This window comes from Rhododendron vialii, chromosome 5a (genome assembly GCF_030253575.1).
Source record: "Rhododendron vialii isolate Sample 1 chromosome 5a, ASM3025357v1".
NCBI lineage: Eukaryota > Viridiplantae > Streptophyta > Magnoliopsida > Ericales > Ericaceae > Rhododendron > Rhododendron vialii.
Window position 1 is genome coordinate 13,003,864 of NC_080561.1, and position 15,868 is coordinate 13,019,731.

The 15,868-nt window shown below is 41.2% G+C and overlaps 2 protein-coding genes across 3 annotated transcripts; one reads left to right on the top strand and one right to left on the bottom strand.

The window, feature by feature from the left end:
* The first annotated feature begins 1,271 nt into the window (after window positions 1-1,271).
* On the top strand, window positions 1,272-3,353 carry LOC131326560 (uncharacterized). The gene is made up of 2 exons (XM_058359383.1): window positions 1,272-1,902; window positions 2,605-3,353. Exons 1-2 carry the CDS (start codon window positions 1,374-1,376, stop codon window positions 3,180-3,182), a joined length of 1,107 nt encoding a protein of 368 aa, XP_058215366.1. The 5' UTR covers window positions 1,272-1,373; the 3' UTR covers window positions 3,183-3,353.
* Window positions 3,354-9,159: 5,806 nt separating this feature from the next.
* Window positions 9,160-11,301, bottom strand: LOC131326707 (uncharacterized). 2 transcript variants are annotated; one of them, XM_058359565.1, is made up of 3 exons: window positions 10,679-11,301; window positions 9,893-9,934; window positions 9,160-9,768 (listed from the first exon to the last, which is right to left on the bottom strand). In XM_058359565.1, the coding sequence occupies exons 1-3, from the start codon at window positions 11,229-11,231 to the stop codon at window positions 9,218-9,220; spliced, it is 1,146 nt and encodes a 381-aa protein (XP_058215548.1). In that variant the 5' UTR covers window positions 11,232-11,301; the 3' UTR covers window positions 9,160-9,217. The 2 variants fall into 2 exon arrangements, with proteins under 2 accessions (XP_058215548.1, XP_058215547.1); XM_058359564.1 differs by having other exon boundaries at window positions 9,160-9,813.
* Window positions 11,302-15,868: the final 4,567 nt, after the last annotated feature.

Below are 15,868 nucleotides of genomic sequence, written 5' to 3' on the forward strand. Positions count from 1 at the left end.
ATCATAATCTCAACAGTTGACGAATATTCACGATGTCACCTTTTCGACATTGGCAAGGGCTCGATACTTCAACAAATTATGGGGTAATTACCTGAACAATTTTGACATTTGGGCTTTAATCTGTCTGGGGATGGTCTCAGCTTTGGGCGCCCCAAGTAAACAACTAAGATTATTGCACATCATGCAAATAAACTTACAGGAGGATCTTTCTGAAGTTCAAGGACAGACCGAGGGGTGGACAAGTCCAGAAGACCACCATTCCCATGTTTCAAATTTTTATTAAACTTATACTAGTTGTTTTTTCAAAAAAATTATAATCGTATAAGTGCACCTGCCCAACATTGCTTTAAATAATTGAGCGCTAACCCAATCAAGACTTTTGAGAAAACTAATGTTATTTTTAGCAATACTTCTATTTTTGTAAAAATATTTTTCCTTTCAAAATAGAGAGATGACTAAAGAGATTGGAAAGTAGATATGGGGAGTGTGTGTAAGAGAGAGAGAAGCAGGTGGAAGCCAAAAAGTGCGTAGGAAGGTGGGAGGAAATTTCCCCTCCCCGTCCAACAACTTGAATAACAACTGTTGAATAGTACCTTAACTACCCCCATGAGCGCAGCCCAACCCAACACAAACTGAGGGGCATTTCGGGCAGAGATTGGCCTACGGCTAGCTACCAATTTTCTTTAATGTATAGGGTATTGATCGATATGCCCAATCGGGATAAGATGTCATGAGAAATTGCCTAAGCGATGTTTCCCGAATTTTTTGTGATGACGAAGAAAGCACTTCTCGCGGTGAAATAAATTGTTCATGTGACATATTACGCGGGGTGATTCAGCAAACCACGTCTCTGGATCCAAGAACCTAACTAATTATGAATATATGTCAAATCCTCTGCAATCTTCATTGCAAACTCGAGTTCCATTTTCCAGGGAAGATTCGCCCAATCAGTACTTGTCGCCGGACAGGGGGAATTGGAGAAGTAACATGACCATTCAATCAATTGTTGTTCATTGCAAACTCAAGTTTAATTCCATGGTTTAACTTTTAGAATAGTCTTGAGACTAAACATGCACGTCCGTAATTAAATCTCCGTGTCAACTCTTTTCCATGTTATCTAGCTGTCTTGCTCGTTACAAGTCGTAATGAAAGGGAAATGTGAAAGCATTAGCTGTGTGCTGAAATTGAGTAACGTGCACACCAAGACCAAGTTTTGAGAGCATTCATTTTATTCTACTCCTAAACCTGATGTCATGATATGTATAATATATAAAGTAAAAGGAATTAAAACTTGGAGGCCAAGCCTGCTCTTGCCTATTTTAACTTCTCTTAATGAAACTCAAAACCCAAGGGCCCATTTTTGCGCACGAAAAATGGGTGCGAAGTCAAAGAAAGGAAAGCAATCCCAACTCGACAAAAAACCCACAAAAATTCCAAGCTTCTGCCCAGATCTTCCCACCCACGTTCAAAGCTTACTTGCCAAAAACGCAACACTTAGGCAAAACATTAGCCAAAACATCAGCTGTGGGGGTAATGTCACCAAGTCGTATAGACTACTACCAAGGCAATGCAACCCCATTGGAAAATCACCATTTCCTCAGCTATCCGTCAATGACAACGGGCATACTGACCGATGTCGCAACGAGTCCCCAGGCTTTCTTTACACTCTCAGCATCACTTGTTGTCTCGGGGACGAAAAAGTTATCAGAGAATTGCCGCCAAGTTGGGTTGGACGTTTTGGGCCCGGGGTTTATAACTATATTCATCAATATATTCAGGATTCAAATTATAGACCTTCGGGAATGCTTCCACTTTTGGTTATGAGCGTTCCTTTCAAACATTTCACCCTATCTTCGCCACGTGCAGATCGCAATAGTACTTGCACTATGATGGTTCTAACAGGTATGCATTGTTTTGCAACAGCAATTTAGTCCACATTTTCGAGTGCTATTTTGTTCACCCAACTTAAAATGTGGGTGAAGATTACCCACCCTATGTGGAGGCCACATTGGCTCCCACATCGATGATCAAATCTGTTCGGTCCTGTAAAACTTGATGTTTTAGTCATTCATACAAAAATCAGCTCAATTGAACGTAGGTGAGTATTTGGTCAGAATTTTGGACCAAAAAATTGAAATCAAATAGAGTGTGGTTTTTTCACGCACTTGACTGATCAAAGATCAAGCACTTAAAAATATGAATTGAGCTGGTATAGTTCTTTAATTGCGATGAAAGTTAAAACATGAAAGTTTTATGGATGAACAGAGCAATAATTGAGGTTGGACCAGATGCAAACCCCAAACAAGGTCGGCAATGTTCACCAACTTCTTCCGGTTGTAGAACAAAAATAGCACTCAACATTTTATTTTGTGGTCTTTTGTAAAGTTTTTGTTTTGCCTTCGAGGCTTTTGTCTATTTTGCACCTCTTTTAAGTTTTCTGCCAAAATGGTTTCCCTTCTAGATTTCTCTTGACTATACGAACTTAAAAATACGAAGAAAAAACAACGATCAAAATGAAAAAGAAATTCAATACATAAAAAACCCGAAAAATGCAAATATGTTGTATTTTCATCACCAACAATTGCGTTGTGATGGTCTGAACAGGCTTTCAAAAACCGGCTGTCGTATTTTGTGACCCAAGCGGAGGTAACTATGCATGGTTAAAGCATGACAGCACCCTTGTGGATCCTCACTCTTCAAACCAGCAACTCATGAAATTCACCAATGCCATTGGATTCAAAGGAAAGTTCTATGCATTGAGTTTGCAAGGAACTCTTGCAGTTATAGAAAAAATTGATTCTCATTTCAGGATCACAAGTTTAGGCACAAACAGGGCTGTTCCCAGTGTTCATTCAATGCATTTCAAGGAATATTTGATTGAATCCAATGGGGAAATCTTGTTGGTTTTCTTAGTCTCTAGGAAATCTATTCACAGAGTGGAAAATGTGGAGGTGTATCGTCTTCGGTTCGATAAACTCTCATGGGTGAAGATGGAGAGCATTGGGGATAGAACATTGTTTGTGGGGACTAATTGGTGCATCTCAGTTGACGCAAGCGAAATAGGATGCAGGCTAGATTGCATATATTTTAGCTATGAAACAGATGATGAGTGGTGGGTATATGATATGGAGAGAGGAAGCATCTCACCTGGTTGGAAAAACTGCGATTCTACTACAAATTAAATCCTCCAATATTGTGGGATAAGCCAATAGCAGAATTTGCCGAGCAAAAAGAGAAATGTGATTCAAGAGGTTCTTGACTTGGGAATTTGAAGTTTTTTATATGTTCCTTTTACTTTATATAAATTGGATAATCCATTCCAAAAATAAGAAGTTTTTGCATGGATTTTTATCTTTTTCCTTCTTCCGTCTATGTTGGATACGTTGAAGCATTTAGTGGAGGACAAGCGGGGTCGCTGATCTGTGTGACTTACGTGGCTTTGTTGTGTACGCAGGATTTAAGTATTTGGTGGATGAACAATTGAACATTGCAACAAAATGGTGGGAAATAAAAAAAAAAATTATTATCATTACAAATAACTACATAATTTCATATTGTGCACCCATGTCTATATATATATCTCGAAAGAAAAAATATAGGTTTAATAGAACTTGGATTGGGTGGGTGTTAGGTTTATAGTTAAGAAAAAACTTTAATCAGAATCGTTCGACCCTCTTTCATTATGCAAAACGCATTCTTAATGGAAATTGGATGAGCAGGTGTTAGGTTTCAAAGATAAATGCGAACGAAAGAACCCGAATCATCGGAATCTTTAGGCTCTCATGGTTGAAGCAACCAATGGTTTTCCGATATAGTTATTGCCAAACAAGATTGAATTCGAGCAGAAACAACACGACGACGGATTCCGTGGAGATGAGAAGATGGCGTTCGAGTTGGCGTTAGGGTTCGGAGTGAGATTTGAAGCAATTACAACCATTTTTTGGGTTGGAGAGATGACTGAAGAGATTGGAAAGTAGATATAGGGAGCGTGTGAGAGAGAGAGAAGCAGGTGGAACCCAAAAAGTACGTAGGAAGGTGGGAGGAAATTTCCCCTTCCCCGCCCAACAAGTTGAATCAAAAGTGTTATTAAATACCTAAACTACCCCATGGGTGTTGTCCAACCCAGCACAAAATGAGGGGCTTTTTGGGCAAAGATGGCCTACAATATCGCAAGCCCACCATCTCGTTTATATAGTATCGATCGATATGCCAAAGGGGGTAGAATCACTAAGTGATGTTTTTCGAATTTTTTTGTTGTGACGAAGAAACCACTGCTCGCGATGAAATAAATTGTTCATATGATATAGTGCACGAGGTGATTCAGCAAACCACTATGACTCTAGATCCAAGAAGTAACTAATTAAGAATATACGTCAAATTGTATGCAATTGTGATCTAGGTCAATTCATCCTACGTTGATTTTCTTGGATTTTGAGACAGCTTCTTCCAGCTTAGCCATTTTGGTCAAAAAAGCGGCCATGTCAAAGTTTTGAATAGGCCTAACAACAGCAAGGTTTGGGTTTGGAACAGGCGCACAAGCTTTTCTAGGAATGGGCTGAATAATGAGATGTCCTGCATGATTTGGATCCTCGACAAAGACAGGTTCTACACAAACGTCCTCGTCGTCCTCGCCTTCCTTTTCAAGCATTGGCGTTGGTGGAAGACGAATGTTGACAAAGTCATTCAAGCAAGTGATGTTAGCATCAGTCTGAGTGGTCCTCTGCAGCATAGCAATAATACTATTCTAAAGGTTCATGAGCATGGTTTTCAGAGTCAGCGGTTGCGGCTGATCTGCCATGACATGTTTTTCTGATGAGCCTGAATAAGAAGTTGATGATGGGGAAGCTGGCGGCGTGGCTTTTTGCTATATTGATGGCGAACCCAACTGTAGGGCGGCCAACAGTGAACCTGGAGAAGCCTCCATTGCAACTATCTGGGTTTCTAGCCTGACGAGTCGTTGAAACGAATTCTAAAGACGTTCCCAAGTAGGTTTGGCTCTTCCTTTCGGTACTCTCTTGTTCGATGCAATAGTTCTAAACTAAACAGCAAAGTAATTGAAAGCTCAGTGACATTCTTGCAGTAGCAGTTAATTACAAGAAGAATGCAATGCACACGTCATCGTCGTCGGTGTCCTCCTAGATTTTACAACTAAAAACGAGTCTGTCTCATGATGTCCAGATGCTGTCAGAATCCTCAGATTTCTTTTCGATGGTGTATCCTTGTTTGAATCGACTAACACTAGGAGATGTCAAAATAGTCTAAGTCTTTGACTACTCCATTCTTAAAGTTTCAACTTTGGAGTCAGAACAACTCGGTATAGATGACGTGACACCTTAAACAGGGCGACGTAGGCGACACAGTGCCATAGCCTAAACGGTGTATGTGCTATGCACGATAACTAGGGTGGTATAAGCATCAAGACATTTTCTCCATTGTTTCTCGTTTTCTGTTTGAAATCTCGATCGGGTATTTAGACAATGACTTAGAAAGTCTTGATTTCCCAAAGTCTTGTTGATCTAAGAATTCTAAAAATTGATAACATGTACCATCAAGATGCATGACTCTTTATCGGGTCATAGCAGCGTCCTAATAAGTTTAAGACAAACTCGAAAGAATGAAAACCTAAAAGCCACCCTAAAACATGCTCCTACGCAAATCGAAATGAATGTACAATGCATGCAGTAGGGAAAGCAATAACACGTAGATAGTATGAGGGTTAGATGTAAGTAGATCTTACCCTGTAGGTACCTGTCCTAGTTTGAAGAGTGCTTGTGCTTTGTATATGCAAAGCCTGATTTTGGTTCGTAACGGGTTCCTCGGACTAAAGCCAAGATATACCTCTCGTTGCCCTCGTAATCGCAGAGCAATAGTCAAACGGTAGAATGACTTATCATCGTCGAAGGTTGTTGGGCGTTCGGGGTCCCTAGGCTCCGGTAAACCGTGCCGGATTGCCAAAACACTCTAACAAGGCTATCCCACATCGATGCAAATGAGAAATGCTAAAAATTGATTAAGAAGAGAAGAATCACAAAATCGCAAAATGCTTTTTTAAATTTGGCTCACTTTGTTTAGTACATTTTTAGAGGAAACTACACAAGTGATCAATCGAAAAATTCCCAGATCAGATTGGCCAGACATAAGGTCCTGTTAAATCACCATTCCAACCTTCGGCAGCGCGAAGCTCACCGTTTTGACAGACTTTTAAAGGATTGTCCACAAGCATATTAAACTCTAAGTATGGATTAATATTGGTTCGATTATCCCCAGCAAAGTCGCCACTGTGGGTAACGTGCCCTGAAAAAGGCGGATCGATGAGCGTGCTTTTGGCAGGCGAGCGCTCAATTCAGAGTCTCCACTTGGGTTTGAAGGTCCGACACCCAAGGAACCGAACTTGAAACGCTTGCTACACTGTTTGATTTGAAAAAGGTGAAGGCACCAGTCCGTCATAACCATATCTGGGTTCGAGAGCCAAGTTACGAGAGAGGAAGAATTTTAAGGCACTTCTCTCGCCCAATCTGTAGATCGGTATCTATTTAGGCATTTGCAAAAACGTTTGCGATTCTGTTTGGTTAATCGATTCTTCAGTCATTTAGGGCAGAAGAACAGTTTAATAGGGATTAAAACTGTAACAGTTTGCAGGATGTGAATGATAGCATGGATGCAAAAGCAGTTCATATAGGATGAAAACAGACTGCTGTGAAAGTTTAAACAAACTGGAAGGCCCCTATTTTGGAGTGACGTGCGCAGGAAGAAACTAGCATGCATTGAACAAGTCACTGCATGCTGACCACACCTGCGCGCGCCAGTAAGCTCAAACTCACAGCTCTTATTTTCAAACCCTCTGGGCTTGAAATGACCAGTGCACACTCAGGACAAACCAAGCAGCTCAAACAGTTATAATATACAGTTTAAATGGCTGAAAGGCCTTATAAATTAACAAAATACCCCATAAATAGTATGGGAACAAAATAACGGTTTAAGGCCAAGTTACTCATGCAAGGACACTCACTGGTCAGAGACAGACTGGCGCGCGTGTTGCGCCCTAGCGCGCGAGTGTCATACCATTTAACCAATGTTTGGTTTACATATTTTTGGGTTCTGGAACATATCCAGAATGATCCCAGGGGTACTCCACAACAACAGATATGCATATTGAAATACAGCTAACAGTTCTAACAAAGAAAAGCAGTAAACTGGTTATTTACATGCTCGCAGTGATCTATATACAAATTAAAGCGTAAAAAAAGTAAGGAACCAATCCTCACGCAAATTCGCGTGCACAGCCACGTAGTGGCGTGCGCATATGGATTACTGGCGCGCGTTGGTCCAATGCTCACACGATTTTGAAACCTTGCCAGCTTTAGGGCCAAGATTGGTATTGATTATCAGTCTTGGCCCTGCTAGCCCCCCTCAGGGATCAAAACAGAAAACAGTAGGTATGCTATACCTAGATTGAGTTTGAAAGAGTACTTGAGCTTTGAGGTTTGAAGGCTTGATTGAGGGGTTGGATATTTTGATAATTGAAGAGCAAGGTGGTTAAGCTTGATTGAGGTGTGAAAATGGTTATAGAATTTTGTAATCCTTTTTAAAATTTGGAACCCTTCTAATGGAAGAACCATGAGGGGTATATATAGGGAGAGAGGAAGGTAGATATGGTGCAAAGAGAGGAGTTCAGCCAGTCCACGAGGCTGGCTGAGGTTGCTTGGTGGTTAAACTTACCAACCCATAAAGGTGATGGGGATAGACTTGGACTGGCGTGTGCGTATTGCGCCCTAACGCTAGAGTGTCATACCAACACGCGTGTGGGTCAACGGCCAAGTTATGACTGTTGACCACCACCTGTCCGTTTGACCAGCATGCGCGGGTCGTGGACTAGCGCGCGCGTCAAACCAACTCACGCGCAGATCAATGGTTAAGCTTTGAATGTTGGCCACACCTGGCAACTTGACCCCCGCGCGCTGGTTCTCAACCAACACGTGCCAGTACTGTTTTTGACTTTTGAAGTGGCTTCGGCTAGGTTAGGTTCAAAGGTTTTTCAAATACTCAAAACTCAAACACTTATCATTTCCAAGGTGTTCTTGATTCGTTTCATCATTGGGAAATCAAAAACTGAAAGTAAACTAATCTGGAAGCCCAGATTGGAGTGTCTACAAAATAACTATTTCAATTACAAAGCTCCCACCATTGTCCAATCTGTCACGGGATTGTCTACCTTTGGGTCAAGGTTTGATTTTGCATATTCTTTGTGTGTGTGTGTGTGTGCTATTTTGAAATTTTGAACGACCCATCGGTGTTACATGAACATATTAATACTTTGTTTACGGTTACTGTGTTGATTTGCATGTGTGCTGATTGTTCGATCTACTCCTTTTCAGGCACAAGCATGCACTAAAAGAACTCTGTTTGAACCTAATTTAAAAAAAAAATCTTCCTGTATAAATCAGCTTCGTTGGTGGGGAAGGTCAATAGTTTCGTAATTTATTTTAAGTGTGTTCAAAACGCGTTGCGCCATGCCCTCAAAACCTAAAATGGGCCCAAAACTAGTTTGTATGCGTTGGTACAGATAATTCATCTGCACCTTTAGCATTTCGATATGTTGAAGTATTCAAGATTCTGGCCGTCATGAGTTGTTAGGATACGAATTATTAACGAGGATTTAATATTTGGGCTCAAATCATTTTGAAATTATTAAATTGTACTGTAGTACATAAATTAGTAAGTCAATATAAAATTTTTTTGTATTTGGATCAAAGACTATGGTAAAGAACTGAAACTTTGGAAGGATCTGGCCGTTGTGAGTTGTCTGGACACAAATTAAAACTTCAAATTCCCAAGTAACCAAGAACACCTTGAATTTTATTTCTTGTGGCTTGTTTTGGCTATGGGTTCATCTCCAGCAGCGGCTTTACAGGGTTTGCAGGGTCTTCAAGCAAACCCTCTGGATTCAAAAAAATGCGCTAAAAATTTCATATTTGTTTTACACAATTGTATTTTTTCTGAATATTGTCGGCACTGTATTATTCATACATTGTCAAAGTAAGTTAAAAATCACTTAAGTTTTGAGTAAGTAGGTACTATAGCTCAATAAAATAAACTAGACCCAATAAAATTTCATCCAAAGGTAAATATGTGCATTTTACATATATAGAGCTCTGTATACAAATAATTTCTTTGTAATTTTGTCACCGCTGAACTAAAATTCTGAAGCCGCTGCTGTTCATCTCACTGGAGCTCTTGTACTAGAATCATAGTTTTCCCAACCAGGTGAGATGCTTCCTCTCTCCATATCATATACCAACCACTCACCAACTGTTTGATTGCTAAAATATATGCAATCTACCTTGCATCCTATTTTGCTTGCATTAACCGACATACAACAATTAGTCCCCACAAACAATGTTCTATCCCCAATGCTCTCCATTTTCACCCATGAGAGTCTATCGAACCGAAGCCGATAAACCTCCACATTTTCCACCCTATGAATAGATTTCCTAGAGACTAAGAAAACCAACAAAATTTCCCCATTGGATTCAATCAAATATTCCTTGAAATGCATTGCATGAACACTGGGAACAGCCCTGTTTGTGCCTAAACTTGTGATTCTGAAATGAGAATCGATTTTTTCCATAACTGCAAGAATTCCTTGCAAACTCAATGCATAGAACTTTCCTTCCAATCCAATGGCATTGGTGAATTGCATGAGTGGGTGGTTTGAAGAGTGAGGCTCCACAAGGGTGCTGTCTTGCTGGAACCATGCATATTTATTACCTGCTTCTCTTAGGTCACGAAATGAGAAAGTCGGTTTTTGAATGCCTGTATATGAAGACCACCACAATATAATTGTTGGTAACGAATATACAACAATACATGTGTAATTTTAATGAATATTTACCTCCTCTTAGGTCACAAAATGCGAAAGCCGGTCTTTTAATGCCTGATAAGACCATCACAATACCATTTTAATTTGGTGATAAAAAAAACAACTTATAGATTTGTAATTTTTGTGTGTATGTAGTGGCGGATTCCTTCAATTTTGATCCCTCTCTTCTGTCATATTTTTAGGTTCGTACAGTCAAGAGAAACTGAGAAGGGAAAGCATTTTGCCAGATAACTTAGAAACAAAGTCCAAACAAGACAAAAGCTTGGAAGGTAAAATAGAAAATTAACAAACAACAGACCACAAAGAAAACCTTGAGCGCTATCTTTGTTCACCCCCCTGAAAAAGTTGGTGAGCACTACCCACCTCGATGATCAAGATTCGTTTATTGTGATTAAATACACCCGATAATTTTTTGGCTGATGTTTTAAACCTTCTCGCAAAAAAAAAAAAAAAGGCTCAATTCGTAGCGTTAAGTGCTTTATCTCTTATGTATATTCTTTTTGAGTGCTTGATCGAACAATAGTGCTTGTTTTGGTTTCAAATTTTGGCCCACAATTCTCGTCAAATACTTTTTTTTGGGTAAATCATTCTCATCAAATACTTACTGATGTCCAATTAAGCAAATTTTTGCATAAAAGATTGAAATATCAAGTTTCACCTAATGTGCGGATTTGATAATTCTTATGGGAACCGGTATAAGCCCCAAAAAGTTGGATAATGTTCAAGCACTTTTTAAAAGGGCGAACAAAATAGAACTAAAACTTTGGACTAAACTGTTGTTGCCCAAAAAATGCATACCTGTTAGAACCATCACAGTGCAAATACTTTTGTGATCTTTAGGAGATGAAGAAAGGGCAACATGTTTAAAAGGAACACTAACATCCCAAAGTGGAAGCATCCCACAAACTCTATCAATAGGATCCCAAAGATAGTACCGATCGGACGGCTCAACTCCTCCTCTAGCAACAAGCATACCTTGAGAGTACCCTACAAAATAGTCAGCAGAATAACGACATGGTGGCCGTCTTCCAAACCACCTCAAGTGTCCGACACGAAAAGTGATGTTGAAAATGTCAGGTAAGTATTGAAAATCATCGTGACATCTGTCAGTTTGACCGTCGTCATTGATGGATAGCCGAGGAAATGGTGATTTTTCAATGGGGTTGCATTGTCTTGGTGGTAGTCTATATGACTTGGTAACATTGCCCCCATAGCTAATGTTCTGCATAAGTGTTGAGTTCCTTGCAAGTATGGTTAGTGGTTGGGTAGGGAGATCTGGCCAGGACCTTGGGGCTTTTGTGGATTCTTTGTGTAATGGGGATTGCTCTGCTTTCTTTGACTTCACAGCCATTTTTTTTCCGTGCAAAAATCGGCCTTGGGTTTTGAGTTTCTCTAGGAGAAACTGAAGAAATAGGCAATAACAGGCTTGGCCTCCAAGTTATTTTAGTAGTACCTTTTATATAATGTTATACACATCATGCATGACATATATAAGTTCTAGATGAGTGGAATAAAAGTAAAATAAATTGTTTACTTGGAGAACATTCTCAACTTGAGGTGCAATACTCGATTTTATAGCACACAGAATCCTTCCACATTTTGCTTTCACAATGACCCAAGGGACAATCAAGCTACATGTATTGAATGAGACCAAAATAAAAAATAAAGGTCAAATAACACTCAGCGATTGCCCCAGTGGTTCAGGCGGATATCCAGGCTTTGAGAGTATCTTCAAGGTCTGGAGTTTGATTCCCCATAGGGTGAGTACCCCAAAGTATTTAGGGGACCATGATTGGTGTGGCCGCATTAACTCCCCTGGAGGTTTGGGTTGTGCAATCGTGAGAAGAGAACCCTAATGGCCGAAATAGGACTGAGTAGGCATTCTAATAGTAGAGGAAAAGAGTTGGGAAAATGCGGACGTGTTTGATAAGTAATACCCTCCAAGGACATTTTCAGCATTAACAAATGTTCTTAACATGTCCTTGGCGGATATTAATTATCAAAACACGTCATGGACCGTCATTTTTCCAAGAGAGTTCAAAGGGCAGTCTTAGAATGCCTACTCAATTAATTATAGCCCAATTACAACTCATCCATCCACGTAATTTCAGTAAATTGGGCTAGAGTCCAAAAGTAGTGGGGTATTGGGGCATTTTAATCCGGGCTAGATTTTTGTAAGGTCCGAAGTCCATTGTTTTAGAAGTCCTAGCGTTCGTGTTAGGTCCAGTATTTGACAAAAATGCCATGGCGAATTTTTCCCTCTGGCGTGCGTAGCACTTTCTTTCTCGCATCACGTGCCCCTACCCTCTCTGTCCGTCTATCTAATGATATCTACCTATTGAAGAAGGGAACACTCTTTTGACTTGTCTGTTCTTCTCTTTAGTCTCTTCCTTGACTAGTCACCCTCAACAGAAAAAATTTCCCAACACTTTTATTTTCATGAAACTCTACACCGAACTCTAATTTTTTTAATATCAGGATTCTTCTTCCCTTTTGGGAAAATTACGGAAAGAGGAGGGCCATGGCCTTATTTACCACTTCAATGGTCTTGAGTTTCCAAATCACCAATACATGGTATCTTTTATTTTAATCACAAATACTCCATGGTAACCATGTTTGGAATGGACCATCCTACCCTTCTATTTTACATGTCGTATCCTATTACTACTCATAATCCCCTCTTTCCTCCCTCCTTCTCTCTCCAGTAGTACACTCTCTCTCCATCCTTTATCTAAGGTTTGCTCCTCTCCAACTTCCATCCCCTAATCGGCTTCATTCTTCTACCGGAGACGTTACCTTCTTGTCCATTTCAATCGTCCACGCTTCGTCAGAAATGATTCCGACCCAATCGTCATCAGGTAAGCTATCTAAATCTGATAAATTGGACAATGGTAATCACAAGATGGTGATCAATTCAACCTAATAAAGCTTTTGTCCTTTTCATTTCTTTTCGATTCAACCGAATACTGTTTGTGAGTCTTGTGACTAATAATGTGGGTACATGTGGTTGATATGAAGTAGGTAATCGGCACGAAAACAATTATATTTAGAGCTGCTCCTACCGAAAAGTACTCTTGGTTGTTCTTGTTCTACATATATCACCGCTCATAATATGCCCCCCATGCTACCTAAATAGTTGAAAAACTGAAAATCACGAGGGGAGAAGTGGCTGGTTGATGGGTTTTTTTTTTTTTTTTTGGCATGACTTCTCCATTTTTGGCTGGAAATCGATTTACTTAATTGCTTTTTGGTTGAGGGATGTGTTTGTATTGCATTGGGATATTTGAGGTCGCCATGTGGTATAACTTACGTCGATTTTGAATATTTGTCCTACTCCCGTTAGTTCCAATGTAGAACAGCTCTTAATCGTTCTACCTAGGTTGTAATTAAATCTCAAGAGGTCTCAATCATTCAAAAGAAGAAGCACAGTCCATGTCTGTGGGGGTGGGTTTTCTGCATGATCCCTTCTGATGTAACTGCCGAGAGAGATGACGCCGATCTTGAGTTACCTGCAGAACCGGAGGGGGTTGTTCCTCCGGGAAGAAGCTCCGATGGTGTTGTCAGTAAAGGGAGAGAAAAGAAGAAGAAGTTTAGTAAAAAAATATGCTGAGAGGGAAGAGTGGTGTTCTTGCCCAGAAGATCAGACCCCCCTTTTAGTAACAATACTCCTCCTATTTATAGGCAAAGGGGGTTGTGTGTTGAGCAAGATTGTTTTGCTTTCCACGCGTCAAGCATCGCTCGGATGACGTCAGGTTGCAGAACCATTTAATGAGTTTTACTTCCCAAGTCTTACAGAGTCACATGGACCGATGTCAGAAAGGTCACATCGTTCAGAGCCGTCACTTCGAATATCAGAAACGGCAGCTCACTTATCACAAGATATTTCTAGAAGGTTCCATAATCATCTACACTAGGTGAACCTTCATTTGACGCACGATGAATTCCCGAGCCTCGGATGTCCTTTCCGAAGAACAGCGCATCCGAACAAGAGGAAATCCCGAGCGTTTGGAAAGCACCGGGCGAACTCAAACGCATCCAAGCTCGGCGGAGGCACGTGACGCTCGGTGGGGCGTTAATCTACCCTTCGGATATTTCGGCCCCCTACAATAGCCCCTCAACTCTTGCTTTTCTTGCTCGGATGAAAAGGAGGAGTTGAACAGAAGTTGGCCGAACAAAAGTAGCTTCGAAGAATGAATTACTAGACGAATCGTCGAAGTTATTCGAACTGAAAAGGCTTGGAATCTTTTAGGATCGTGTTTGCAGCTTTCATTTAATGCCTCTGCAGCCGCCGATTTGAAACGTTGCCAGGTGTCGCGATCGTATTGGGTGGCGGTACGGCACACCTCTCGCTTGCCACGTGTCATTCATCGAGCGTCACATCAATCTCCCGCCTAAATCCAACGGCCAGGGTTCAAGCCCGTTTCGAATTCCGAGCTTAGTATAAAAAGGGGCAGGGTAGGAGAGAGAAAATCACTCTCTCCTCTCGTCGATCGTCTTCCCTTGTTCAAGCGCCGTTTCAGACCAAAAGATCGCCAGAAATCTACAGATTTGAAGGTTTTGATCACAGATTCCCCTTGATTTCTCAGGTATTTCTCAAGTTCTTCCATTTCTCGATGTATTTTGATCATTTTTGGAATACTTTTGCCCTCTTTTGTTGGCGTCTTCCTTTTCGTCTGGACTGAAACAACCACCCAATTACCCAGGTGTTCATGTGTTCTTCCGAACACATGAACACTTTCAAATCGTGTTCTTCCGAACATGAGACCCTCTTTCAAGTAAAAGTTCCCTCGAATGGTCAATCTTGAAAAAGCTCGATAACCCCTGGTTTCCCATTGGAAACGCGTCGGGCTCCTCTTATTTCCCTTAGTGGTAGGAATCCCTTACTCGGAATATATATTTTACTTTTATATTTCGTATGAAGGGTTATCGTTCGGGAAGCAACCGAGCAGAGTTGGAATCCCCCCGAATAATATAGAACACCGAACATAGGCACGTAGATTCCTGACCATGCAAATCGCTAACGGTCTCCTCCCATGCACTGATCTGTTTTTAGGTATGGAGTCTTCAAAGTCAACCTCTTCAGCTGAATCTTATCGCTCGGTGGATACTGGAGCTTCAGATTTTGGTAGGGATGATCCAGGTCTGGCCGATGCCATAAGAGATTTCGCTCGGAACTACCGAACGGGGTCAAGTAGCAGAGTTCCCGAGGGAGTTGAAGGAATCGACTACCCCGCCCGGGTAACTCCTCTCCAAACAATGGGGCCAGACCCCAACATAATAGACATAGATGAGGAGTCGCCTGATAGAGAGCCTCTTCATGACGAAGTATAAGGGGAAAAGAACGCCGAAGGAGCTGATGAAGCCGAGTCGGAAAAAGAAATTCCAGTCGCTTCTTCCAGCCGAACGATCGAGGAAACTGGCGTCTTCGGAGAGTCTTCGTCTAACCCTCCAAAGGCGAAGAGAAAAATTGTTCAACTGGACCCCGACGTGATTCCCGACCGAACGGGAAGGGATCCTTGTCCCTACTGGGACTCCTTCAAAGACCAAGCCAGCCTTGAGTCTTTCCGAAGAGCCTACAACGTTCCCAATGACGTCATCATAACTCCTGTACCGGGCAACCGTATAACATCCAGTGACGAGCACATCACTGTGCCCCTGATGGCGATCACCGAAGGTGGGCTTCGGTTCCCCGTGCATAGGATCTTAAGGGAGATCCTCTACCGATTCGAACTTACCCCGTGCCAGCTGAGTGTCAACTCATACCGAATCATTCACTCAATTATAAAGTTGGCCGACCTCAAGATGTTTAGGCTCGAGGCTCATCATATCTTTGAGAACTACATGATGTCTCGGAATGTTCGGTATTCCAGATATTATCTATGTTCTTGAAGAAACATGGTAAAGATCATTCCCGAAGGGATGTACGACTCAGAGAAGTGGGCCTCAGACTATGTCGAAGTCCGAGGTAATTACGAATTTCCACTTCGT

Excerpts from the sequence above, each read along its gene's own strand:
- LOC131326560 (XM_058359383.1), top strand. The coding sequence starts at position 1,374 with ATGGGTGCGAAGTCAAAGAAAGGAAAGCAATCCCAACTCGACAAAAAA. Across the intron at positions 1,903-2,604 it reads CACTATGATGGTTCTAACAG|GCTTTCAAAAACCGGCTGTC; the intron begins GTATGCATTGTT and ends TGGTCTGAACAG.
- LOC131326707 (XM_058359564.1), bottom strand. The coding sequence starts at position 11,231 with ATGGCTGTGAAGTCAAAGAAAGCAGAGCAATCCCCATTACACAAAGAA. Across the intron at positions 9,935-10,678 it reads CACTGTGATGGTTCTAACAG|GCATTAAAAGACCGGCTTTC; the intron begins GTATGCATTTTT and ends TGGTCTTATCAG. Across the intron at positions 9,814-9,892 it reads ATTTTGTGACCTAAGAGGAG|GCATTCAAAAACCGACTTTC; the intron begins GTAAATATTCAT and ends CTTCATATACAG.